The following is a 26,336-nucleotide window of genomic DNA, read 5'->3' on the forward strand; positions in this document are numbered from 1 at the left end:
TAAATTATCTGACACACTTCAGGGCACTGTGGAGGGGCAGGTGAGGGTTTTAACAAGGAGACAGACCACAGCCAGGTGCAGAGTTATATTTACCTGTAACAAATACTCCATACAGAAAGCATACATACAAAACACCCCCGGGGCGTCCCCGGCTCCCCCTGCGGTGCTCGGGGTCTTGGGCAGCACGGGGGCTTGTCGTGGTGGGGAGCAGCAGTGGGGTTTTTTGGGGGGGAAGCACTCGGTCACCTCAACAGAGTTCTGACAAACACTTATCTCCAGAACTAAATCACATTTCCCAGTGAAGTATAAAAAAATACCATGAGCTGCTACAGCTTCTGCTAAATGCATCTCTGTACACAATCTTTTCAAAAATAGGGTTTTTCTTTTCCAGATTTCCTTAAGCTGTCAGTGACTCAAGGGTCAGTTTGTGTCATTGGTGATGTTTTCTTCTTTATAAATCTGCATGTGTGTGAGAAGGCACTGAGGACTCAGCATAGCCAGGGCTCTGGAGCAGTGCTCCCAAGCTCAGTGGGAGCTCAATGCCTGTTACTCCTGACTTGTGAGTTTTGGGGTTGTTTTTTTATTATTTTTTTCACTTTTTCTAACCCTGCTGGTGCAGGGGCTGCAGCTCTCCTTGCTCTCCTGCTTGTGGTCCAGCTGTTGACAGAGCAGCCTCAATGGCAAAGGGAAGAGTTGTTTTTGTTTTTATGGCTGTGATTTGCAGTGTGGAGCTGCCTTAAAAGGAAGTGCCCCATAGCAGGACACAAATGTGCACCTTTTAAAGATGAAGCACTGAGCTGTGGGGTCATTGGGGCTGCAATCCTGGACCGCTGTGCCTGCAGGAGCAGGGTAAGAAGTAGCCCAAGGGGCAGAGCTGAGAGAGGGGAGAGGATGCAGGGATGAAGGCTTGGCTCTGGGCTCTGTCCCAGCTGCAAAGGGAGCGTGGCAGGATGGCATCAAAGCGGTGGATCCACAGCAGGATGGCAGAGAACTGCATCTGGTTAATGAGGGAGCAGCCTGGCACTGGGATGATGGTGGCAAGCTTCTGCATGGGGCTGCAGAGGATAAGCAACATTAAAGGGCAGTGGGAGCTCTGGGATGTGTTACTGCAGTGGAAGCAGTGCAGCAGGACAAAGCACAGAGGAATGTGCTGGAGGGGCTGAATTCCCCTGCAAAGTGCTGAGCAAGTGTCTGGGCTTGGGTCCTGCAGAGGCCAGCCAGCTCCAAGCAAGGGCATGGGGGTACCTCTGTGTCCTTGTGCTATATACACCAGAGCCTCCCCTGCTCCTCGCTGCCTTTGGTCCTTCTTCCATCCCAGCACCTTCACAGGGGGTGCTGGAGCTGCTTTGGGCAAGGGCAGGGCTTGAGGGGGTACGATGCTGAGCACAGCAGCACTCCTGAGCATGAATCAAAACAGGGACAGGCCTTTCCTAAAGGGGTTGCAGCCTGTGCTTCCCCTCGTAGCCACAGAAGTGTGCAAAGAAAGGGAAGCTCCAGCTCTGCTCCCTGCCCAGCACAGCTTGCCCAAGCCTGTGCTCTCTTCCTGCTGCTTGTGTTTTTGCACTGACTGTGCTTGCTTCTACCCCAGCTCCTGTGCACCCAGCAAGCAGAGCTGTGTGCCCGTGGGTTCTGCCAGCACCTCCCTTCAAGCAGGATTGCTTCCTGGGCAAGGGATACAGATTAAAAAAATAAGTGTGTATTTATAACCGCGTGTAAAATATTTACAATATGTACACCGTGTGCTGGAGACCCCACTGTGGTTGTCCAGGAGCAGCTCTCACCTCCATGGGTGTGTGATAATGTCCTTTGGGACCTCAGGAGCCAGCAGAGGCTCTGCGCTACCTCCCACCACTGTGAACATGGGGCAGGTGCTGCCTCCTTCCTGCCACTGCTGGAGCGAAGGCAAGGAGCGGGCAGATGGGGTTTGTAATCCAGGTTCCCTGCAGGACAGAAGCAAAAGCACAAAATTTGGGAGCCCAGCTGAGAGCATGCTGCAGGAGGATGGAGGGGAGGGGGGGAAGCAGAGCACCTGCAGGTCTGGCTGCGAAATGCTGTGCCAACTGCAAGGCTAGGCTTAAATAATTCACATTGTGGTAAACTTCATTCAAAAGAGGGGAGGAGGAGAGCAGTTACAAGAAGGACACCATGTGCAAAACTGTAAACCAGGGAGGGAGGGAGGGCTGTAGGCAACCTGCCTCCACGCAGGGCTCTCCCAGCCTCGCTCCCTGCGCGCTGATGGGACCAGGGAAGGCTGGAGGATGGGCTCCTACCCGGCTCCTCCTTTGCAGCATGCCTGCAGCAACGCACACCTTCACAGTAAGAGGGCACAGACAGCTGCTGGCGCAGACGGGAGAGTAACTACATCCTTCTCCACCCTGAAAACCTCTTTGGAAACGAGGGTCTGTTGGGCAGGTGCTGCCAAAGCCTGCTGGCTCTCAGGAGGAGTCGCGGTCCATGCTGCAGCCCAGCGCCTCGATGTCGTTGCTGATGTGTGAGATCATGCGGTCCCACTCGTCCTCCTCCGAGGGCACAGACTGCTCATCCGAGCTGCCGGCCGCGCCGTTGCCGTTGGTGGTGGAGTTGGAGGTGGTGCTCAGCGTCCGCCTGTACCTCCCAAAGCTGTCTGTGATGATGCCGCGGCCGTCCTTCACTCCGATGGTTTCCAGGAAGTTCTCAAAGTGTTGGCTGTCCTTTTCGGGAATGAAGGGCCGCAGGCCTTTCCCAGGGAAGAAAACACAAGGAGGGAAACATCAGCTGCAGCGTTTCACATGGGTAGGGTTTGCTGGAGGAGCTTGTTTTGGGGTTCAGGCTCTGAGCGGCGCTTTTGGGGCCGCCGGTGCTCCCATCTCATGGCTGCCCCGGGAAAGGCAGATGTGTACGGGCCAAGGATGATTCCTGAGGGCTGCAGTGGGATTTCCCAGCTCCAAAGGATCGTTTGTGACTTCATTGCTGAGCATATTGCTGGGCTTTGCTCATCTCGTTAGTGTAACAGCATCAGCATGAGATTAAGGCCCCTGACAGAGGGCATGCTGAGCATTTGGGGGCCATCTGTCCCCATCTCTGCACCCTGCTGCGGGGCCGGCGTCACGAGCTGGGTGTTGTCACCATGGGGGCACAGCATGGGGTTGTGGAGCGAGTGGCTGCAGTGCAGCTCTGTCTCAGGCAGCTTCTGGGTGTGCTGCTGACTCTCCTCACCTCTCCCACCCCCACCTTTAGGATCACAGTGATCCCCACCACCAAGGAAACTTGCACGACCTCTGGCAGGGGCTGCAGGAGGGAGTTAGAGCTCTGTGATTTTTAAGCTCCCATCCAACTTAAGCCATTCTATGATTCTTTACAGGAAAGCCAAGTCCAAGCTGCTTTTCAGCAGTGTGGTCAATATAAAATCAGCCTCCCAGCACAGGGGTCGTGTTGTGCGTTGGCTTTGGTAATGGTGACATGAAAAGCAAGCAGGCTGTGTGCACAGGGATGAAAGAAAATGCTTTTGTGCTGGTGCAGATGCCTGACTACACTTCTGTGTGCCCAAGACAAAGGGAGTGGAGGCCATGCTGCCCCCCCTCCCTGTGCTGTTGAGTCACTCTGGCTGCTTTCAGCAGCTCTCCATCTAAATGAGAGCAAAAAAAAGGCACTGCACGCAGAAGCACCAGGCATCTGTGAGCGAGAGCTGGGGCAGAGCCTTGAGCTCAGCCCCAAGGTTCCTTTGCTCCCTGCTATTAATGCTGTTTCAGATTATCAGAGCCAAAATCAAAGCAAGGAGCTTGAGTTGAGGGACTCTGAGAGCCTCTGAGGCAGTTGGCCTCCTTTTAGTGCAGGGAAAGGAAATGGTCCTGCCTGCCTCCCACATAATGGTGTCAGCACGTGCCTGCTGGCACTGTGCTTGGTGCACACCTTCCCTCCATGACTGTAAGGACAGGTTCTCAAGGCATCCTCAACAAGCTGAACACCCAAACTGTACTGTGTTGAACTTGGCCAGGACCCAGCTCCAGGGACACAGGAACATTGAGTGCTACCACTAAGCCACCAAACCAAGGTGTTTTAGGAGCCGAGGAGCTCATCTGGAAACCAGAAGACAACTAGCAGTGGGCACAAGCAAAGCCAGACACAAAGGGAAGACACTCACCCAAGAGCAGGAACTTCCTACTGTCCCCATAGAGCTGCTTCAAGTTGATGCAGAACTCGTGTATCGAGGCTCCGTTGCGATATTCGTGCAGCAGCATTGCAAACTGCTGGATCTCTTGGGAAGAGAGCTTTGTTCGTAGCTGAGGACACAAGCACACCACAAATGGTGCTGATTTTCTTGGAGCACTCTTTCAGCTCTGATGAGATGGGAGGGAGAAGAGAGCGTGGGAAGCCTGGGAACGGGGTTTGCTTCTATTCTGATGGGAGTCACTGAGCTGTGGTGACGAACCCAGCAGGATGGGATGGTGCAAACTGCTCTGAGCTGTCAGCTGTCCAGCTTTTGAACTAAGAAAAGCTGTGAGCACGCTGCAGAAGTGCAGCTCATGAAGTGATGGACATGGGAACCCTGTGTCCCACCACAGTGAGAGGGGACAATCGAGTGCAGGTGCTTTAGCATGAGAAAGATGAGAGCCTGCACTGGTCTCCAGGCCTGGAAGGATGATGTGTTCCTATACCAGCATGGACAAAATCACATTACCTGCAGGGCCCAGACAATGCTGGAGCAAACAGGGAGGAGCTCAGACGATGCCAAGGGCACAAATGTGCTCCCATGAGCACCAAAATGAAAACCCTCCCACTCTTTCCCATGGGCAGACGCTGCCTTGAGGGCACCCTACCGTCATCATGTAGTCCTGGAGCAGCTCTGTGGCTGTAGTGCTCAGCTCGCTCTCGCTGATGGTTTTGATGTGTGGAGATTGTTGTGTCAAGAAGGAAGAGGGAGAGTTGTCACCTGCATCCAAGGTTTCTGGAAAGGAACTGAAACACAAATGGCTCGTGAGCTACCCAGAGCTCCTTAGGCACCTGGTGTTGAGCACAGCATGGGAGAACCTGGGGGAGCAGTCATGCACAGCACAGAGGGGCTGTCTCTGTGATCTGCTGAGCAGAGAGCCCTACAGGGGAAGAGATCTCCTCCAGTTGCTTTCTCATTTCAGACCAACGGGGAAAGAGGTCCCCAAAGAGACCATATTCATAGTGTTCCATTTGAAATTCTGATCCTCAACACAGAACAACTGGTTTGGGTGTCAGGTTTTCAGCCCACAAACGCTGCTGCCATTTTCAGTGGTCACTGATCCAGGAGGAAGAACCATGACAAAGCAGACAAAACAGCTCTGCTCTGCACACACGACCTTCCCCAGAAAACTGCAGTAACAGAACATTATGGCCAAGGATGCTGAGGAGGCAGGACCACAGTCCTGCACAGAGACAGCAAAAATGCTATCAAATGTTCCAGCCAGGGTGATCAGAAACTTTCCAATGTGTGGACTGCAGCACTTCCTGCTTTTGGGCTTAAACCTGACAGACAGCAGGGCTGCATAAATGAGGCAGCGCCCCCAGTGCTGAGCAATCACGTTTCACCACGTTCACTTTCCACTTACACGGTGCTTGCTTCTGTTTCGTATGATTCTTTAACATCCACTTTTGTAGAAGAGTCATCTGCAAGAGAGACATTCATGATGTGGTGGTGCTAGTGAGGTAAAAGCTTGGTGCTTTTCCCAGCCACTGATTTGTGATGGGGACACACAGATGGTGTCGGAGGGGAACAGTGCTGTGCCAGGCTGGTTACAGGCAGACCCAGCAGAGATGCAGAACTGCAGTAGCACAAGGCACAGCTTTATTAACTACCTCCACCCAACATGAAAAGGACACACCAAGGCTGATGCCTTCTGGCTTCATATAGCCTGGAGACACCTCCAGGCAGGAGACAGCCCTCGTGCCACTCTATCCCCTAAGCAATTAAAAGAAAGGGACTTATTACAGAATCACAGAATGGCCCAGGTTGGAAGGGACCTCAAGGATCACGAATCTCCAACCCCCCTGCCACAGGCAGGGCCACCAACCTCCCCATTTAATACCAGACCAGGCTGCCCAGGGCCCCATCCACCCTGGCCTTGAACACCTCCAGGGATGGGGCATCCACAGTTTAATTCTCAACCTAGAGGTGACCCTGCAGGAGGGGAAGTGCCAGGCTGGCTGGCTGTTTGAAGAGAGGCAACAGACATTGGTGAGGATGGGAAGGACTTGCAGAGGGGGCAGAGCAAGCAGAGAAGGCAGGGACTTACCACTGTGCAGGGACATGTGCCGTGTCGGCGTGGACGCACCATCAAATATTGCTCTATCTAAGAAGTCTATTGTGGACTCAGTGTAAACAATCTGGAAGACTTGGCTGAGAAGTGAGCACAGCTCCTCTGCAGTCACCTGAGAAGGGAGCAAGATGCGGTGGTGAGAGAATGCAGCAGCTCTTCTCTTAGCTCCTACCATGTCCCCAGAGGTTTGCCTTGGTGCTAGGCATGTGTGACTTCTCATCACCCTTCCACGATGCCCACAAGCACTCCAGCTCTATTCCACCAACCAGTTTGAGGCCATAGGTGATCAGAAGCTCCATCACCTGCACAATCACCTCACAGCTATTAGATAACACCTACACCTTGTGCTGATGCTCTGCCCTATTCTCCTGCTGTCTGGGACTGTGGCTGCATGACCTACATCCCAAATAGGTGCAGTTGCTCTGAGGAACAGCACAGAAAATGCAGCTGAAAAGGAGTGCAAAACCTCAGCCTCGAGGCAAAAGGTTTCTGCTGGAGAAGCACACAGGCCAGATCAAAATCTCTGGGTTTGGGTGCTGGATAAAACAAATTTCCAGGTCAGCATCACAAAAATGCCCCAGCTAGCACAACCTATTGTGGGATAGATTCAGTTGTGTTCATAGATTTCCTGCTGCCAGAGAAAGCTCCAGGCAGCAGGCACCACAAACAAAGGAAAAGCATCTTCTGATAGCATCTGTGTCTGCAATCCCATTCCCAGTGCAATTCCAGAGTGACCCTGGAGACAACCACACCATGCAACAATGTGAACTGAGTGGTTTGAGCCTTACTTTGTTCTCTGTAGCCAGCACCACCAAGCAGCAAGCTTCCACGGGTACCACACCACTCTCTGACAGCGAGCCCGAGGTGAGAGCTTTGGAGCTCTCAGCACTGAGACTCTGGCTTGGGGAGATCCCAGGGTCCTGAGCTGAGAAACATAGAAATCATCACAGAAAGGCCAAGGCAGTAAGCAAACAATCAGTCCTTGCAAGCCAGACTGTTTTCCGAGCAGCTCACAACCAGTGTGCACAGAGCTGCTTTTGTACCTGCCCAGCAGAGGACTGGCCACATCAGGCTGACATGGTGACGTGCTATTGCCCCTCTATGGGCTGGGCACAGAGGTTTCTATGCAGTGAAAACACAAATTACAGAAAAGCTTTAGGGAGGTTCTGCACACCAGTCTGGTCTCTAACCCTGCAGGGAGAGCAAATCCTACAGAACAGGGGAGCACAGGATCCCACAGCCAGCAGAAAACACTCCAGAGGAGCAAGCACGTAGGAGATCCACCTGAGGTAGAGAGATGCATGTGTTCAAAGCATTTGAATGAAGAACCTGTAATTTAAGGCAGGTTCCTGACATCTCCATGAATTGCTGGCTTATTTTCCATGGCTCAGTCAGCCTCAGGAACCCAACAGCAGAATTACAGCCTTGTAAGTCAGTTATTCATTCATTCTCTAGACTGTCCTTTGCTGTCACAGGGTTTGTAATCCAATAAGTCTCTGTCATTACATCTTTTAAGTAGCTCAGCCTTCCCCAAACACTTCAGTCCCAAACTATGCAGGTTTAATAAAGATAGAACTGCTGGGGACAGATTCCCAGGCCCTTCTCAGTGCAGACTGGACATTAGGAAAATACTCTGCACTAGAGAGTGGTGGGCAGGGCAGGCTCCCCAGGGGACCAAGCTGCCAGAGCTCCAGAAACATTTGGATGCCACTGTCAGATACAGGGTTTGGCACTGTGTGGAGTCAGGAGTTGGCTTCAGTGATCCTCATGGGTCCCTTTCAACTCAGGGCATTCTGTGATTCCATGATTACAAGACCCACAGCAAGCACTGTTCTCCTACCCTTCTGGCTCTCAGAACTACTGCTCAGACTCACAGTCAGTGAGAGCAGGGCTTCTTTTCTCATTCCCACAACCCTACAACCAACACCTGGCTGCCCGTGTCAGCCCCAGTCTACCTGTTTTCAGCACAACCAGATGAGCAGAGTCATCTCGAATGTAGGACACGGATGCAATGTCATGGATGGGGACCCTGAGGATGAGATCTTCTCCATCCCTCCACACCAGCTTGATGTTGTAGGCAGACAGACTGATCACAGCATCGTGCTCTTGGGTCAGCTGCCCCGGAAGCTGATGTGCTCTCTGCAACAAATGCATTTCCATTAAAAAACTGAATTGTTTTCCCTTTGGTGAACTGTCCCCTATCTGGATGGAGGTCCTTCACCTTTCCCCTCATCTATCTGCAGGAATTGTTTGCTGAGCCTTCCTGCTAACAGTAAAATCCCATAGCCTTCTGCCAACTCTTGAGGACAAAGGGGTGGCAAAGTCCATAATCCCAGACGAAGCTGGCTTCACACAAAGCTATTCCAGATCCCCAAACCTTCCTACAACCTGGAGGAGGGAGATGCCCCTTCTTTCTCCAGTCACCCCACAATTCTCTCTGAATCCCACGCTTCCTTGCCCAGCTCCAGCAGTGCGTGGCTGCAATTTTTTGTCCAAGGCTTCCCACACTTGTAACCTAGGGAAAGAGGGCCCCAGTCAGACTGGGACTCACCCTCAGAGAAGCCCCACAGGCCTTAGAATCATGCTGTGTGCATTTGTTTGAGCTGATAATGACAGGAACTAGAGCAGCTCGTTAGCAGCCTTCTGCAGGGCTGAGCTTACCTTCGCATTATCTATCAGATGCAGTATTTCAGTGCGGCTGGAAGGATTCAGGTACCCTGGGACAGATGTGAGTTGGCCTAAATACTGCAAAAGAACAAAAGAACAAAATGTCATCATATCTCATCTGCACACCAAACGAGCCCCCGGAACCCTAGGAAAGTAGACTTCAACTCAACGCAAAGGGCACTGCCAAATGCCTGATGTACAGCCCCATATAAGCTGCTAGATAGCACCCATACATTTGAAAGATCTCTTGTGCTTTTAAGTAATCTTGATGCTTAATAGCTACATGGATCCACTCCTTCCTGTAGCTGCAGGGAGCTCACACACAGATGATCTCTCTCTCCCTTCAGCCCCTGCACTTAGCAGCAAGCATTCATTTCCTTTGGGTTTGACCCCTGAGATCAGAGGGAGCATCTTCTCTGTGGACTGCAACACCCAATATTTCACAGGAGCTACAAAAAAAAGATGCGATCAGCCCAGAGGCCAGGATGGAAAAAAGGCAATTTTTGCATTTCAGCAGTGAGAAAGCCACCCCAAAACCCTCTGAAAGTGCAGAGGAAAGCAACGTGGCAGCGCTCTGAGGTTCTGCACCTCAGAACTCTGCACCAAAGGCAGAAGAAGCTACAGCATCACAAGGGGATAAAGAAAGTGAAAGAGCTGTGCTGGGGGAAATGCAGCCAGCCATGGGGTCTGCAAGAGGGGAGCTCGGGTGTCAGGCAGGTAGACAGTACCTTCACTTCCTTCTCGATGTAGTCATTCAGCAGGATGTCTGGCTCAACACGGTCAGGCAGTGACACCACGACGGTATGGAGAGGTCGTCTCTCTGTCACCTTCTCCTGGGCCTTTTTATCTCGTCCTTTTTCACCCTTCAGGAAGACTCGCTTGAAAGGGGACACGATTCCAGGCTGCGGGGAGAAAAGGAGACAGCGGGGTGTTAGGGTGAAGGGTTCCTGCATCAAATTACAGCAAACGAGCAGCTGGGCTGTGCCAAATCCTTCTGACACTGCATGGTGCTGGTGTTGGAAAGGGACAGCAGAGACAGCAGCTCTGCAGTGCCCAGAAACAGAAAGACCAGAGCATTTCTGCTCACACTGCTGTATGAACCCAAACCAGCCCAGAGTTGGACTGGGTCAGGTTTTAGAGCTACGAATTGCATTGTCTTCTGGTAGCCAGCAACAGCACACAAGCAAACAAGTAATCTTATGAGACTGGGATTGGGTGATGCTTGCTTTCCATCCATCTCCCCATCAAGGGTTTCTTGGGCAATGCTTACGAGGTCTTTGTGTGAAGAGGTACCATAAATGAGATGCTGGAGTCGGCTCAGATCTGGAATAAGAGCAAAGCCAGATGTGCTGGCAGATTCTGTAAGCAATGCTTCGGTTTCAGGAGCTCACCCTGCCCACACCTGAACCCCTCCAGAACCTGCAAGACCCTCCAGATTCAGGCTGAACGTGTTGCAGGGGCAGGGGAACACCCAGGAGCATGAGGACAGACCCACAGACACCAGCCTCTATGGCCCCAAACCATCAGAGGTTCTTTTGGAAGAGCTGGAGCCGATTTGCAGCCAAGAGCTGGCATTTCAGAGCTTCTGCTCACCCAGCATGCTGCATGGCTTCCCATAGGGGGAGCATCACCACCACCACTTTGGGAAATGCTCTGAGCTGGGAAATCCTACAAACCTGGGAGGCAGCAGGGCTGAGCTGGGGCATGGGAGATGAGTGGATCTATGGTCTGCAAAGGAAGATGCTTTAAAAGTGAGTTCATTAAACATAAAGAGACCTTAACAAAAACTACAAACTTTGGCAACTTGAGAGAGCAATAGAGATGAAAGAGCAAAGCACCACGAAGAACTGCTGCAGAGCCTTCGTCGAAACCCACAGCTTGGTCTCACTGAGCTGTTTTTCTAAGTTTAGACAAGCAGAATGAGCTCTACAGGAACAAGTAAGATCAAAGTGAGACCTAAATAACTTGAAGCCATTATGCTAGGAGCAGAGGAAAGCTCCTGGTTGAGGAGTATTTACCAGGCTGCACCAGGCACCGCAAGGACGTCAGGGACAGCCCAGCCCTGCAACACTTCCCTTTGAGCAGGGCGTGCCAGAGAGACAAAAATAGAGGAGTTAGTAGGGCAAATGGGACTGCAGACAGCTTGATGGTACTGTGCCTCGCCTGGTGCTGCAGCTGTGCCTGCAGATAACACAGCAGCACGGTTACACTGGGCTCTGAGCAAGGAATGCCATCTTCCTGTGCCACAACACCCAGCTGGCTCCTGCCAAAGGGATGGGACACAGGTAACAGAAGAAATCCCCAAACAAGAAGCTCCCATGCGACAAGGAGAGATGGGGCTTGGCTACTGGAGCCCAATGGGCAGCAATGGGTTTCCTCAGCCCTCTTGCTGGGGTAGTAGCACAGAAAGAAACCCCACACCACGCTAAAAGAGCTCAATATGAGGGCATCCAACCCTGAACTCAGCTGCCATCCTGTAAGGATCTCATTACAACAGTAACTTTCAGGAACTGGAGTGATGGCAAAACCTGCCAGCAGAACTGGGACTGTTACCACCCGACCCACGTTAAGTGCATGGATCCAACGCAAAGAAATTCCCACCACCCAATCGCAGCCCCCTGCATGAGGAAGCTCCCAAGCCCTACAGGAGATCCAACACCTCCTCAAAGTAGGAAACAGCCCAGATGTTGCTGTCCAAGACCGGAGGTGTGATGGAGTGTGGCACAACACGGAACGACCACGGCATCTCGGAGTCATTTACCCAACACCTACCTCACTCTCCATGGAGCGCCTGGCTCTAGAGGAGATGCACAGGGGCTGCTGCTTCCCAAAAACTTGTCCTGGCTGAGATGGGATGCCCCACTGGTCCCAGGGACCCCAAGCCCTGTGCTCTGTGCTGAAGCACCGGCAAACCTATGTGTGCTCATTCGCCTGGCCGCTCGCGTCCCGGAAGCGCGATAACCACAGCTTCCTTCTGTCACACGCTGCAACAGCCAAAACATGCTGCCATTGGTGAAAGCAAGTGTTAAAACAGGGGGAAAAAAAGGAGAAGTGGTGAAGGGGAGGCATCTGTACGTCTGTGGGGGCTCAATTGGTTTGCAGGGCAGAACTGGGCTGCTTATGGGGCCGATGCTCAGACACCCCGTGGGTGGGTTCCCGCACCCATGGAACCAAGGGGGTTTTGTGTGCCAGGAGGTGATGCTCCCAAGCTTTGCCTGTTTTCATACAACTTCATACTCTGAGCTCTGTCTCCATCTGCGAGCCCAAAAGGTGCATTGCTTTATCAGGGTGTGCATTTCCAGCCCTTACATTTGCAAAAAGAAGGCTGCTGGCTCCTTGAAAATGAGGTTACGAGCTGCTCCCAGAGAGCACGTTGGGAAGGAGAGGAGCGTGCAGTGAGCCTGGCTTCAAGCAGGGCCCAGAGGAGTGACAAAAACAAGTCCTTAATTTTGCAGAGAGAGAATCAATTAAAGTGCTACACTGGGTGATTTCCCCAGAGAGAACCACACGGAGCAGAGGTAGGAAGGAGGTCGGGTGGGGATGCACTCCTCAGCGATCCTTAAAATCAATGCAATCAAAGTCAGCTTGCTTTCTTCCCTCTTTAGCCCCAAATTGCAACCCCAGTGCCGTAGCTGAGTTCTGTTTGTATTTCTTTAGAGAACCCACTCAATGCATGCTCACCTACACTTGGGGCCAACTGGAAGACAGTGAGGAATGGGGGACACGAGCACTTTGCAGAGCATCCCCAAGTCCCAGAGGGTCTGGGGGGGCAGGGATGCTCCCAGACCCTCCTCAGGTTCTGCAGACCTTGTGGAAGAGTTTGCCTTGGCTCTTGCCAAAATAAACCATTTAGGAAAAAAGAACTCATAGATCCAGAGCATCCTATACTTTATTGGGTGTCCCGTAGGCACGTTTACGCTGGTGGGACTCAAGAGGTACATTAAGGAGATAGAACCAGGCATGCAAATTTAGGAAGAGCTCACTGGTGGGCACTGAACAACTCAGAGCTTCTTGGTAAGCACAGCTGCACCCCCTTGAAGTTATGATACCTGACGCTGCACAGTGCTGAAGCTGGAAGCCCTTCTGATCCCCCTCTGCTTCAGCAGGGCCATCCAGAACACAGCGCCCAGCCTTACATCCAGGTGGGACTGAAGACCTCCAACAAGGAGACCCCACAGCCTCTGGGCCCTCGTGCAGGGCACCGGCACAGCACAGGGATGCTTCCTGCTGGGCAGGGTGAGCTTCAGTTTGTGCCCAGTGCCTGGAGAAATGGAGATTCAGGGGGATCCCACCCACGGCCATAAACCCCTGCAGGGACTGAGGTGGACAGAGCCAGGCTCTGCTCAGTTGTACCCAGGGTCAGGGCACTGGGCTGGGGATTAAGGTGGTTGTAGTAGAGTGCTTGCTTGCCCTCAGTACAGAGATTGAGGCTGCTTTCACCAGCCTGGCTCTTTGTTTCCATCCAAAACTCACTGAGGCTCTGAACAGCCCCTTTAAACATGTTCAGTTTTTTGAGCTGAACACAAAGGAGAAAAAGCATCCCTCCTATTAGCAGCAGAAACAGCCTCTTAATCCACTTGAGTGGATTATCTCCAACGCAGAGCAGTACAGCTAATTCTCCCACAGCACATCTGCATGGGGATTAAGGGAGCTGACAGCACACCAGGCTGGGCAACAGATCTGAGCAGGTCAGAAACCAGCCCCAAACCCAGCAATAGTGCCAGGGATCACTTCGGTCAGACCAAAAATGTGATGAGGCAACAGCAGAGCATGGAAACCAAACCAAGCCCAAAGGGTCTCTCAGTCACTCTGTGGTTGGAAATGACCAAAGAACTACAGCAGCACAGGTGGAGTGACAAGAAGTCACTCAAAGCTGCGTGTGGGACTGAGAGCAAAAACCACCCATTAAACGTGCTTGGTGTAAGTGCTTTCCTCTCTATGCTTCTTCCTTATGAACCTGGTTTGAAACAGTGCAGCAGCAAGATCAACACCCAGCTTGGCACAATTAAATCCTGCAGCCAAACTGGAGAGATGTATGTGTATACATCAGTGGTATATACATAAATATAAAATACTAGGATGCTGAAATGCTAACCTGAACCATTATTAATGTGCCTTCTTGAAGCTGAGGTTCAGCCTTCCATCAGCAAGCACTACAGAAAGGATCTGAGCAGTGCTTGGGGTTGTGGTGCCAGGCATGGAGCTGCAAATGAATCAAGTGAAGCTGCAGGCAGGCAGCCAAGGCTGGGAGCAGAAAGGCAGCATGTGCAGCTCTGGCCTCTGCCAGTCCTCTGTTTGAGGAATCAGACATGCAAGCCATTCCCCATTGGGCTCTGAGAGAAGATTGAAGCCAAACATGAAACAGCTGCACCTACACGCAGTGCATGGTTGCAAAGCATCCTCTGCCTGCCCTGAGCTGGCCCCTGCCAGGGGTGCAGAACATCAGAAACCAGATATTGGCTTCCCCATTGGCAGACTGGGCTGGAAAAGTCAGGACTGGGGAGAGGAAAGATGCAGGAGCAATGCAGGCAGTGATACTGGGCTTAGCATCTGTTTCATGCAGCTTCTTCAGCATAAGGAAGAGAACTCGCTGTAGGCTGATGTGGCTGCTTCCCAGTTCCATTGGTCACCCAGCCCCTCCTGGTCACCATAAATCCCATCTAAAGCCTCTGGAGGGGATCTCATTGCCCTGCTCAGCCATTTCTGCTGGGCTCCAGGGAATCTGCTGTCATTTCCTTGGGGCTGGGAGGCCTGGGATAGAGACTGGACCAGCTGCAGCATCGCCAGCACAGCAAGTAAGGAAAACAAAAATAAAATAAATAAATAAATAAAAAAATCCCTAGCTCAGCCAGAAACACTGTATTCAGTTTCAAGGTGTTCCTTCAAACGACAGCATGATTAAATTTAAGTAATGCAGAAACACAGCTCCCTTGAAAACAGAGAGCAAGTGCCCACGTCAGCCTGAAGAAAAAATAAACAATGAGAAAGCTTGAGCCTAACACATCAGTCACACAAAAGCACTCACACAACAAGGCACAGCACTGTGTTTTCGTTTGGGACTGCCGTGCCAGCCAGGCCTCCAGCCTCATAGACAGGACTTTCCTTTAAGGCAGGAGGAAAGGAATTTTCCCTGCTATTTTTAGCAGAGCCTTGTTCCTCCTCCCAAAGATTCCACCAGGCCTCCTCCTCCCACTGCTTCCACCTCCCTGAGTGCATCCCAGTGAGGCTCATCCATGCTGTTGGCTCACTGCAGGAACACACAGGCTTCCTTCAGTGCAGCTCTGACCCTCCAAGCAAGCAGCCTTGTGCCCAACATTCCAAAGGCATCAATACAAGCTCTGAGTGAATTTGCTTCTCTGAAAAGCAGCAGTGCTTCCTAAGGCAGATTTCAGCTCTTGCTGTCCCACAGTGCAGCAGGAGCAGCTCATAGCTCTGATCTTGTGAAATATCAGCTCCTGGATTTGGGTTATCTGTAGCTGCCTCCTTCCCCACTTCACAAGCCCAGATGGGACTGGGCAGATGTACGGGCTCATCCCTTGCCCACACAGCTTACCTTTGCATTCAGTGAACCTGGAACACATTGATGCTGGAAGGATCAGGGTGGGAAACAGCCTTCCCCATCACCAGCACCTCCAGCACATGGCCTGCTGGGTCTCCACACGTTGTGAACCTTCCATCTACATCCTTCAGCAACATTCGTGGGGGGGGGGGGGGGGGGGGGGGAATGCAGTGAGATTGGTTTGTATGCAGCCATTCAGGAATGGCTTGGAGCACACTTTCAGAGCTACTTTATTATAGTTCCACAGATTCCATGGGGTTCTGCTAATACTCAAAGATCAAAAAGGTTCCTGAGAAACCGCTGGAGTGCTTGAGACCAGGAAAAGCAGACTTCTAAGAACTAGGAAGTGCTGAAGCTGCCTGGCCACAAGCAAGCCCACTAATTTCCTCACAAAACTGTATTTTCTATTACTGTGCTTTCTATTCCAGCAGCTTGGCTGGCTCCAGGGCAGATCCTGATGATGTTTATCTTTGCCCCATCTCCCAAGGAAGAGTAACACACAGGTGAGAAAAGGAGGAGGAGGGTTCACCTCCCCCAATCTCCTTCCACCTCCTCGGGTTTTAGCTGCACGTTAACACAGGACCTTGTTTTAACAGTAGGTAACCTCAGCTCCTGCATGCCCTCCTCAGGAACCACACAGCTATTTAGGTTGAAAAAGGATTTCAAAAGTCATCAGATCCAACCATGGCTAGACACAAGCATGAGATTCATTGGAAGAGAGACATCTGACAGCAGAGCCACCGTGGAAGAGTCACACATTGCATGGCTGCATGCAATACCAGGAACACACAGCTCTTCCTCAAGGCAACCAGAGGAAGCCTGAACACAGAGCAGAAAGCATTTGTGAACACCAAACACCCCAAGTCCAGAGACACAGGAGTTGGGAAGGAAAGGATGCAGCCACAAGAACATCCTTGATGACACCTTGCAGAAAATTGCTCTTGTCCATTGCATGCAAAGCAAGGAAAGGTGAAACACCCAGACCTGCAACAGTGCAGGTCTTAGCAGGGAACCTCAGGTTGCTCTGAGCACCTTGAGCTAATCGTAGGTGCCCCTGTTCACCACAGGGGGGGATTGGACTAGATGGACTTTAAAAGTCCCTTTCAAATCCAATGATTCGATGAACCAATGCAAATGTGTGCTGGCTGACAGGCTTTTATGTGGGCTACCAGGTGAAGATCTGAGGAACCTTCTGGCAGCAAGAAATAAGCTCTGGCTTGGTGCAGCACATCCTCTGGGACTCCAGTATTTTGGGGGAGTCACCAAACCCCACACATTAAAACACATTTGCAGCTTTGTGCATTTCTTTTCCTCTTTGTGCACAGACTGCAGTGCTGGGGGCACTAAGGATCACCTTCTCCTTTCTCTTAAAGCACACAACAGTGATGCCACCTCCTCCAGAAGTCCTAGAAGGGGAGCCCTCTGCCAGCCTCTGCAGTGGGACACGTGCATGGAGCAATGCCAGATCTGCAGCTGGATGCGTGGCAGCTCTTGAGCTCCTCATGGGAACCCTGATGCTCCTGATGTACAGCACAATTAAAGGCTAGGAATTGATGCCTGCATTCTTCCAGCAGCCACCCAAGGGTCATTATTTTGGCCAGCTTGTTTGAGAAAAAGCCCTCCAGATCACTAGTCAGGATAGCTGTCCCTTCAGCCCCACAAAAGACTGGGAGGAATGTGTTCTACAATTTGATTTTGCATCACTACTTAGGAAGTTCTCACTGAGTTATTTAGGACACCCAAAAACTACCTTCTCCCAAAAGCCATCTCCCCCTGAGCACACAGACCTTAGCCAGCTGTTTTCCATAAGCTGAGCCACCAGGGAAACACTGCCACTACTGTCACTGAACACTGGTCCTGTGCAGTTCCTGCAAGGAACATATCCCACAGTGGCATCCTGGGAGCAGAGGGCAGACCTGCTCCAGCTTCAAGTGCAGCTCTAGCTTTATTTAAAGCCTCCCAGAAGCTGCTTTAAGGACATTCAAACCCACACAGCCAGGCTTGCCTGTGTTAGACCATTGAAACAGGCTGCATCCCTCTCAGCAGCAAGCATCAAGAAGCCCTCAGCTGCAGGCAGGCACCACAGCCACTCCACAGTCATGTCGAGACACTCTGGGGCTCCAACATCTTGCAAGAGGGCTTGGCAAATCCACGTTTCATGGTTCAAGTTCTTCCTCCTCCTGCTAATACATAGCAGACCCTTCTGCTATGCTGAATACTCAGGGAGGCAGAGCCCACCAACACATCAAGCTGCTGCCTTGTAAGATTAACCACTTCTTGCACACCATCAATTTTTAGGTGACATGAAATGAGCCAACGTGCTGTCCTGATATCATGGGCACCACCCAGATCATCTGCATCTTCATGCTGGCTACCTGTACACTAAGAAGCAGAGGTAGTAAACACTTTTTTCTGTACCAGGTGATCTGTGCCCTATGCATGTGCTCTGTTGATGTTAATAATGCTGCTGCAGAGCCAGCGAGACCACAGCTGTTGATTCCTGCAAGAAAAGGATGTGGAGTCCTGATGTTCCCACCCAAGAGCAACATGAGTAATCAGAGCTGGAAAACACTCCCAAGGAGAGGTCGCAGGAAGCGTGCTTTAAAAAACAAAGCCCAAGATCTGCCCTAACAGCAGGGCTCCTGCATCCCTGGAAGCAGCACCTGGGAGAAAGGGCTCAGTGCCACGTGTGGGTGTGAGCAGGGATGGATTTAATCACCTACCTCTTGCCACCCAGAGCTGTTGCTGCTCTGCTCCCTGAGGAAGGTGGGGGGACAGCAGCTCCACAGAAACACAGCTCTGCAGCTTGTTGGTCGGTGGGCACGATGGCTGCATCCCACTGCTGCAGCTCATGTGAGCTCAGCCATGCTGCAGATGTTTTCCACATTCCCTGTCTCTCATTCAAGCTGCTCTTCTAAGAGGGTTTACAGTGTATGACACTCAGGAGAAATTAAAGCAGGAAAGGTGGCTATTTCCTCTTCTCATTACAGAAGTATTTCACTGACCCAGTAAGAAATGACAAAACAAAGGCAGGGAAACCCTGAAGTTCACTTTGCCTCTTGCTTGCCCTTTGTAGCACAAAACAAACTTTGTGTGTGCTTCTGGTAGGTAAATACAACAGTTTTATGCAACTTACACACGCATAGAGCTCTTCTGAAGGTCCAGGCTTCCTAACTGTTCCCTGTATTCTCACCTAGCCTCAGCCACTCAATAAGCACAGAGAAATGCAGCTGGCACAAGTACCTGGAGCTTCTTGCTTTCAGCATGACTCCACATTGACCCAGGTTAGGAAGCAGAGTGAGCACACTGGGAGCCTCAGTGCTTAAGGACAAATGGACAGCCTCAGAATGGACCCAGGATTGCTCAGCTCTCTCTAGAAGGCACAGCAATACTGAAATGATAACAACTGTCTGGAGGCAGGCTTTGCAACCCCAGGCAAAATGAAGCACATGTCTGAGCTGGCCAAGGCCTAAAGGCTGCTTTAGCCACAGCTCAGCCTGATTTCTGACATCTGCTACAAGCCAACCAGGAATATTTATTTACTCCAAGTTCTGCCAAGGGGTGGAGAAAGCAGCAATTTAAGAAGCTTTTAACCACAGATATTTCTGCCCAGAGGAATTCAATTGCAGAGGGAAAATAAGATCTCTCATTACATACAGTTTGCAAATGGGTCAGCTGGGCTTTGACCTTTGTGCTCAGTGTACTCTGGTTTCTGCCATTATCTTGGCAGTTCCATTGGTTTCCATAAATCCATTTGTTTCCTTGTGCTTGCTGCCAAAGCTCACTTATTTCAGGCCATTTCCACAAGCTCTCTGCACTGAATACAGTCTGACCCACCTGCCAAGGCCTTGAGTTCAGTGCATTGCTATGGGTCAGATGCACAGCCCTCCTGTTTCGTCCAGCTCAGCCATCAGAAATAAGGGCTACATCAAAGAAACCACACAAATTCTCTTCCATCCACTCACAGTAAGGCTGCAGCATAATTCAACCTACATTTCATCCCCACATCTTGCATTACCTGCCCTAACCTTAGACACAGGGTTAGAGCTGACATGCTGGATTTGTTATCCTATCCTGGTCAGTTTTGGGCCCCTTGCTACAAGACGTTGAGGCCCTGGAGTGCGTTCAGAGACTGGCAACAGAGCTGATGAGAGGTCTGGAGCATGAGTGTGATGAGAAGGGTCTGAAGGAGCTGGGTTGTTCAGTCTGGAGAAGAGGAAACTGAAGGGAGACCTCAGTGCTCTCTACAACTACCTAAAGACTGTAGTGAGGTGGGTGTTGGCCCCTTCTCCCACATAACTAGCAACAGGACAAGAGGGAATGGCCCCAGGTTGCACAAGGGGAGGTTCAGGTTGGACATGAGGAAATACTTTTCTCCAGAAGAGTGGTCAGGCACTGCAGGGGCTGCCCAAGGAGGTGGTGAAATCACCAACTCTGGAGGTGTTCAATGAACATTTAGATGTGTGGATGATCTCAGAGGTCTGTTCCAACCTTGGTGATTCCATGATTCTAAGAAGGAGAGCAACTCAATGCTGTCCTCCCTTGCAGAGCTGCTCATCAAGCAAAGCGCAGCATCCAATTCTCCTTCCTTTTCTCAGCAGGGCAGCTACAAGGTTTCTGTGCCACAAGTACATCTCAAGAGCTCCTCTCGCTCACCTGAGGCTTCTGGTCTTGATCCTATTTCTGGCAGACACCATTTAGCAGCTCCAAAGCTTCGCCAGACTTTTGGAGGGGGTTTGCCAAGCTTCCCGTTCTGTGCCCAAGATGCTCTCAGGCTGTCATCACCTCTCTGTCAGTGCCAAGCTGCTCAGAGACATCTGCAGCCTGGGGCTTCCCACTGGTGGTCCCAGCCAACTCTGAGCATGAGGAATACACACACAATAATCACATAATGAAAGTCCTGAGACATGGGAGACCAGGATTTGTGTTATGAGGCTTTGTCATAAGAATGGAAGTGGAACAAAGTCATTCAAAACCTAAAAGGAGCTTTACAACCTGACGTGGATGTGTAGATCAGTTCCAAATGCTTTAACCTGCTCACCTTTGCCAGGCATATGGAAGATGGCTCCCAGTACCTTGGTCACAGCAAGCTCTTGAGATGCTTCTAAAGAGCATCTCATCCCAACCATAACTTCAGTTACAACTTCATGCATCATACAACCACCACAGCTACCTGTTCACCACAGACCAGGATAACCCATCCAGCAAGAGCAACTGGCAGCACCAGAACAGTTCTCAGCTGTGCATGAAAGCAGCAAGCAGACTTTTGCTTCTAGCAAAGGCTTGCTGAAACCTGATTCTGGAGGGCTTGCCGCTGTGGCAGCTCTCCAGGCAGTCTGCCTTCCAAGGACCAAGCATTTCCTGCTGTATTTTTATCATGTTGTGTGGGCTGAGCTGCAGGTTCCTTTGTGGCAGTGGGTAGGGAATACATACACTGGTACAGACAGCAATTTCTACACACTACAGCAATGCCTGTTCAGCATCTGCCAAAAGATACAGCTCCACACCCCAAAGCACAGCTCTGGAACCAGTGCTCAACTCTGGGGTTTTGCACTGCATGTTGTAGTTGTGACTCCAGGGGTCCCAAGCAAACCTGGGGGCTTCCTCATCATATCCCTGCAGATGCAGCAGCTGTTCAAGTCCATGGAGTCCTCCAGTCTCATCAGAACCATTCTGTACCATAACACTTCATGTGGCTTCACCAGCACAGAGCCAGATGTTTCAGAGGGACAAAACACAGAGACCTGCTTTATGGATGTTACACAGGAGACAGGATGAGAACCAGTGTTCCAGATTGCTCTATAAAACAAAGAGGAATGAGGTAAGGGATGGCTCATGCTTTTTTCCTGGGACTGGAAACCAGAATACAATGCTTCCATAATGGAAAGTTTAGCTGAGTGCAAGTTGCCTTTTCAGAAGTTGGTACAATAGCCTCAACTATTTGTGAGCTCTGTATTCTGTGACTTTGTCTGCCAGCCTTCACCAGACAACAAAGCAAGAATTTACCAAATTATACGGTGGTTATTTTGCACAGAGCAAAGCCCACAACAGTGAAAACTATTCCAAAGCAGGCAGTGCAAGCCCAGAGAAAATGTGCACTGCATGAAGCACTGCTGCAGGGTGTGCCCTTCCCCACGTCTCAGCAGCAAAGCAGCACTGGTGCCCACTGATACCCTCCTTGAGGCAGGGTCTGCTTCCCTAACATTCACCACCCTGCTGCTCACACTAACAACAGCAGGATGCACCCTGCCAGAGCTGGGGTGCCATGTCTTGCTCCTATTTCCACAGCTCCCCTCATCCCCACCATCTGTACGTGACACCCCAAGGTTGCCACCTGTGCTGGCTAAGCTGGTCTGCCCCATGATCAACATCCAAGTGACTGCCCTCAGCCACAGCTGCTCTTCATACCCAACCAGCACCAGAGGAATGGGAGAGAGCTCCTGCAGAGCCAGACCTGGCCAGAATCTGAAAGTCCATCTTTGTGCTGGTACAGAACCCAGGAGCCCACACACAGGCCTGTTCTGCCCTTATCCTCTGGAAGGAGGACGCAGATGAGGCAGCATTTACTAAGCACACCACACATACTGGTAGAAATGAGGACAAGGACAAAGCAGCTCTGCCTGCAGCAGTGCTGGAGCAGGGCAGAAGCAGCACACATGAACACTGAGTGCTTCCTCCTGCCTATTTCCATCCAGGAAGACACCAGGTTTCTTGGTATCACCACCCTGATGCCATCTTTTGGGGATGGCATTGCTGGAAGATGCTGAGGACAAGGGCTACCACAGGTGCATAGCTCAGACCAATACTCTCCCTGCAGCCAAGTAAGCAGCTGGGGCTGGAGGAGCACCAAAAATCCTTTGGTTTAGACAAGCTGTGGATCTTGAGATTCTGGCAGCCCTATTTCAGGGATCTGCACTGCATGTGAGGCACCTGAGCAGTGCTGGAAGGTCACCTGCTGCACACAGCAAACCAGCCCCACTCTCACACCCTACCATTCCTCATATTCCCACTCTTTCTAGCTACCTGTCCTTGCTTTCACCCCACATTTCCCTGCTTCAAGCCTTAAGCCAAGACACACACACCTTCACTCAGCCTCTGCTCCTCGTATTATCAAAGATCTTGATTGTCTTCCACAAAAAGAGGCTCCCATTCCATTCTAGCAAACAGGATGAGGTCAAAAGCAGCCAAGAACAGATTTACTCACCATTGAGCGTGAGGCAGAGATTCTGAGCAAGATTAAGGAAATGCTGATTTGCACTTGGGGTCTTCCCAAGCTTCAGCTGATGTAGCCAGCATCAATGTTTGCATCCACAGCTAAGTTTAGCAGGACAGCAGTGAAGTCAAGCAGTTCTCAAAGAGCCACACCAGGCTCCTTTGGTTGTTCTCACCTATGAGACTGAACTGTCAGCAAGGGAAGGTGAGAAGACAGGGCATGTGCTTTAAGCCTGCCATGGGACCAGGCACGACCCTCACAAGCAGCACATCAAGCACCACTAACAGGGACACACCAGGAGCAGAGCAGCTTGCCCTCCACAGTTATTCTTCAATATTTCCTAGAATGTGTATGTGCAGAGGTGGGAGAGGAGGTACATACTACTCATATCCTCAGTGCAACCTCCTGCACGAGATACAAAGCACCCAAGGAGAAAACATGTCAAGCAGCTGAAGCCTGAGCTCTCACAAAGCATCCCAGCCCATCCAGCAAACTGCACAATGCCCTTGGAAGGGCTGGGGATCAGATGGTGGCTGCTGCAGTGGTCTTGGAACAGGAGAAAGAGTAATTGGTGACAGGGCTAGCCTGCAGGAATGCTCTCCATATGGTTTGCTGCAGCTGGAAATGCACACCCAGGGTAAGCCCTCCATGCTCAAAACCACACAGAGCCCAAGAAGTGGTGTGCTTCCATTAGTGTGAAAATTCCAATGGAGCTAAAAAAAATAAAAATAAAATAATAAATGATCTAGTATCACTGAAGTGGCCTGCATAATCTCACAGTGAAGTCATGGAGCAGCCACCCCACAGCCACAGACTCCCAGACAGGAATGCTGCCTTCTGAAAGCACTGCTTCCAGCACAAACACTGCATGCTCAAGACATGCAAGCAACCATCCTGTAGCTCCTTACCCAGCAGAACCCTGTATTGTACCAGAAACTCTGAAGAGATGGAGCCTCCATCCCAGTCCCTTTGTATTTTTTATATTAGGGCAGGGAGCTCATACTGCAGCATCCAATGTTAACAAGAACCAGCCCCCTTACTTTTGGCAGACATTTTCCAATGATCTGCATGAGAAGGAATTGCCAACATCCTGAACACAAACCAGTATTGAAAGGCACAAAGAATTCAGCTCCATGGATCAGCTCTACAAGCAGATCTGGCAACTGACAAAGCAGCCCTGTGCAACAGATCAACTCATCCCAGAAACAGGGGAAGCAAGCAGACACCAAAGACCTGGGGTTTACTGGAGCCAGTGAAGTCAGAAAGATTACACTAACATCTGATACACGAGTATTTGTAAGATTTATAGAGTTCCAATTTCAGCCAAGACCTCATCTGTGTAAGCCTGCTCCTCCCCAGAGTGGGATTTTCTTTCTAATCCTGACCAAAACTGTCCTAATTCTACTTATTAATAGGGCTAAAGAAACTCATTTGCTGTGCTTCAACCCAGAAGGTCACTGGCTGGGGGCCAGCCACCTGCATCCTAGGAAGATCCACGTTGTATGTAAAGCATAGGGAAGAGCTTTCCCTAAAGCTCCTGGGGCTGGGAACCACAAAGGCACAGGGAATGAACACAGCCAAATTAGCTATCTTCAACAGCAACCCAAGCTCAGAAAAGCTGCAGGGATATGCTTGAGGGTCATTTCACTTCATAGAGATGGAAAATCAGTGCTGAGAGGATTGCAGCCATATCCTGGCTTCAGCCCTGAAGTGAAGCCACAGATGCTTGAATCTGGGGACCAAATCTACAACATGCCAGACCTCTGTACACATCTGTTAACCAGAGACATGCTTTGGCACTGAGCTGCTTTCACAGTGTTTCAGCACACTCCTTGAGCATTAGGATCACTAACAGCACTGTGATGCCAGCACCATGTCCAGTTTGATGTCACCAGTATGAGACTGGGATGTGCTGGGACAGAGACTGGGTTGTGAAGGTGACAAAGAGAGTGGGGCAGCTGGCACAAGAGAGGAGACTGGGAGAGGGGGAGCAGGTCAGCCACAAGAAGGTTCAGTGGGATTATACCAGCCTGTATACCAGTGGTGACAGAGAGAAGAACCCAGCCCCTTCTCAGTGGGGCACAAACCAAACCACAGCAAATTCCACTCAAATACTTTGTATAGAGTGAGGTTAAAAAGACTGCAGGATCTGGACTGGATGGACTCCAAAGCTCCCTCCCAACCCCTAGAAGATCTCCAGACCCATCAGGAGTCTGTCCCAGCATTCTGCTCCCCTGACCCTGGAAAATCCACTTCTCCACAGGAGCCAGCTGCCTCCTCACTCCCTATAGTGAGGCAGACAGGAAAAGCTCCCTCCCAGCAGATCTGACAGCTCTGTCTTCCCAGAAGCTGTCCTTCCCTTTGCCCAGGCTATACCTACACCATAATTCCTCCTTCAGCTCCCCCCAGCTCCAGATGACAGCAGACAGTACAGCAGAGCTCTCCCCCCAGTCACAGTGGGGCACACACACGCTTAGAGAACATAGTTTTTCACTGTAGAATGTAAAGCTGATTTATCTTTTGCAAAATAACAGAAGCATAGCATGCAGTGGAGATGAGAACTTCTTCCAGAAGGGATCACTCCTCACAAGGCATTCCAGCCAAGCACCATCCTTACAGCTCACTCCTACATTATAGCTGAAGTTGCTTTGCAATCATTCACACCCTTGAGAGTGAGATTTCTTAGAGCAGAAAAGGATTTCTGAGCAAGGAAACATTGTGTACTGAGCACCACCCACACCACTGATCCCATCACACTGCACACAGCTCATAAGCATCACAGCCTTTACAAAGCCCTCCGGCAAGGACCAGGAGCCATGTTTCTTTCCCTGCACAGGGCACTGAGCACACCCCTTCTTATTTAACCAGAGATTAAGCATTATGGGTAAACCATAACAGGCCCCAACTCCTGCAGCATCCCACAGCCTCCAGCTGGAAGCTCTGCTGCCACCTCCCGAGGCCCCACTTACTGCAGCATCCCCAGCTGAGACAGCACCAAAAATAGTGCATTCCCCCACACTTATGCCACCAGAACCGCAGGAAAGATTCATCCTTCACACAGAGGCTCAGGCTTTGTTTCCCCTACATAAATAACGCAATAAAACGGGCCTGAGCAGCAAGGAAAGAAACACAAACGTAAATCGATGAGATGGAGCAGCGCTTCCACCTCACGACGACGACACGAAAGGCCCAAAGGAGCGGCCCAGCCGCCTGTGCAGGCCGCACCCCCAGCCCCGCTCTCACCTTTTTGCCTTTCTTGCTCTCCTCCTCCATGGCTCCGGGAGCAGCGGCTGCAACGGCGGCCCCGGCCCCCTCCGGGGCATCCCCGCAGCGGCCCTGGGGCGGCGGGGTAAGGCTGCACGGGGCCGGGAGGAGGCAGAGCAGCCCCGGGAGGCGGTCGGATGCCGGGCCGCCTCAGCTCCGCCGACCACTTTTCAATCCTGCCGCCATCTTGGGCGGCGGCTTCCCGGCGTGCCCCGCGCGGCGCTCGGAGGACTGACGTCAGTCCTCCTCCCGAGGAGAAGTACTGCGCATGCGCCACTCGGCCCGCGCTCACCCCACCGCTTATCTGCATAACCACGCCCACTCGGGGGTGCTGATCCCTCCCCTGCGCATGCGCATTGTTTGCTTCCCG

The 26,336-nt window shown here is 51.3% G+C and overlaps 1 protein-coding gene across 2 annotated transcripts; it reads right to left on the bottom strand.

The window, feature by feature from the left end:
• Window positions 1-76: 76 nt before the first annotated feature.
• On the bottom strand, window positions 77-26,189 carry CCM2 (CCM2 scaffold protein). Of its 2 annotated transcripts, none has more exons than XM_048951096.1 (10): window positions 25,946-26,189; window positions 9,659-9,832; window positions 8,925-9,008; window positions 8,219-8,402; window positions 7,052-7,188; window positions 6,240-6,375; window positions 5,556-5,613; window positions 4,797-4,935; window positions 4,121-4,259; window positions 77-2,716 (listed from the first exon to the last, which is right to left on the bottom strand). In XM_048951096.1, the coding sequence occupies exons 1-10, from the start codon at window positions 25,973-25,975 to the stop codon at window positions 2,436-2,438; spliced, it is 1,362 nt and encodes a 453-aa protein (XP_048807053.1). In that variant the 5' UTR covers window positions 25,976-26,189; the 3' UTR covers window positions 77-2,435. The 2 variants fall into 2 exon arrangements, with proteins under 2 accessions (XP_048807053.1, XP_048807054.1); XM_048951097.1 differs by lacking the exon at window positions 25,946-26,189 and adding an exon at window positions 11,703-11,855.
• Window positions 26,190-26,336: the final 147 nt, after the last annotated feature.

The sequence above is a fragment of the Lagopus muta genome, chromosome 7, assembly GCF_023343835.1.
Source record: "Lagopus muta isolate bLagMut1 chromosome 7, bLagMut1 primary, whole genome shotgun sequence".
In the NCBI taxonomy this organism is placed as follows: Eukaryota; Metazoa; Chordata; class Aves; order Galliformes; family Phasianidae; genus Lagopus; species Lagopus muta.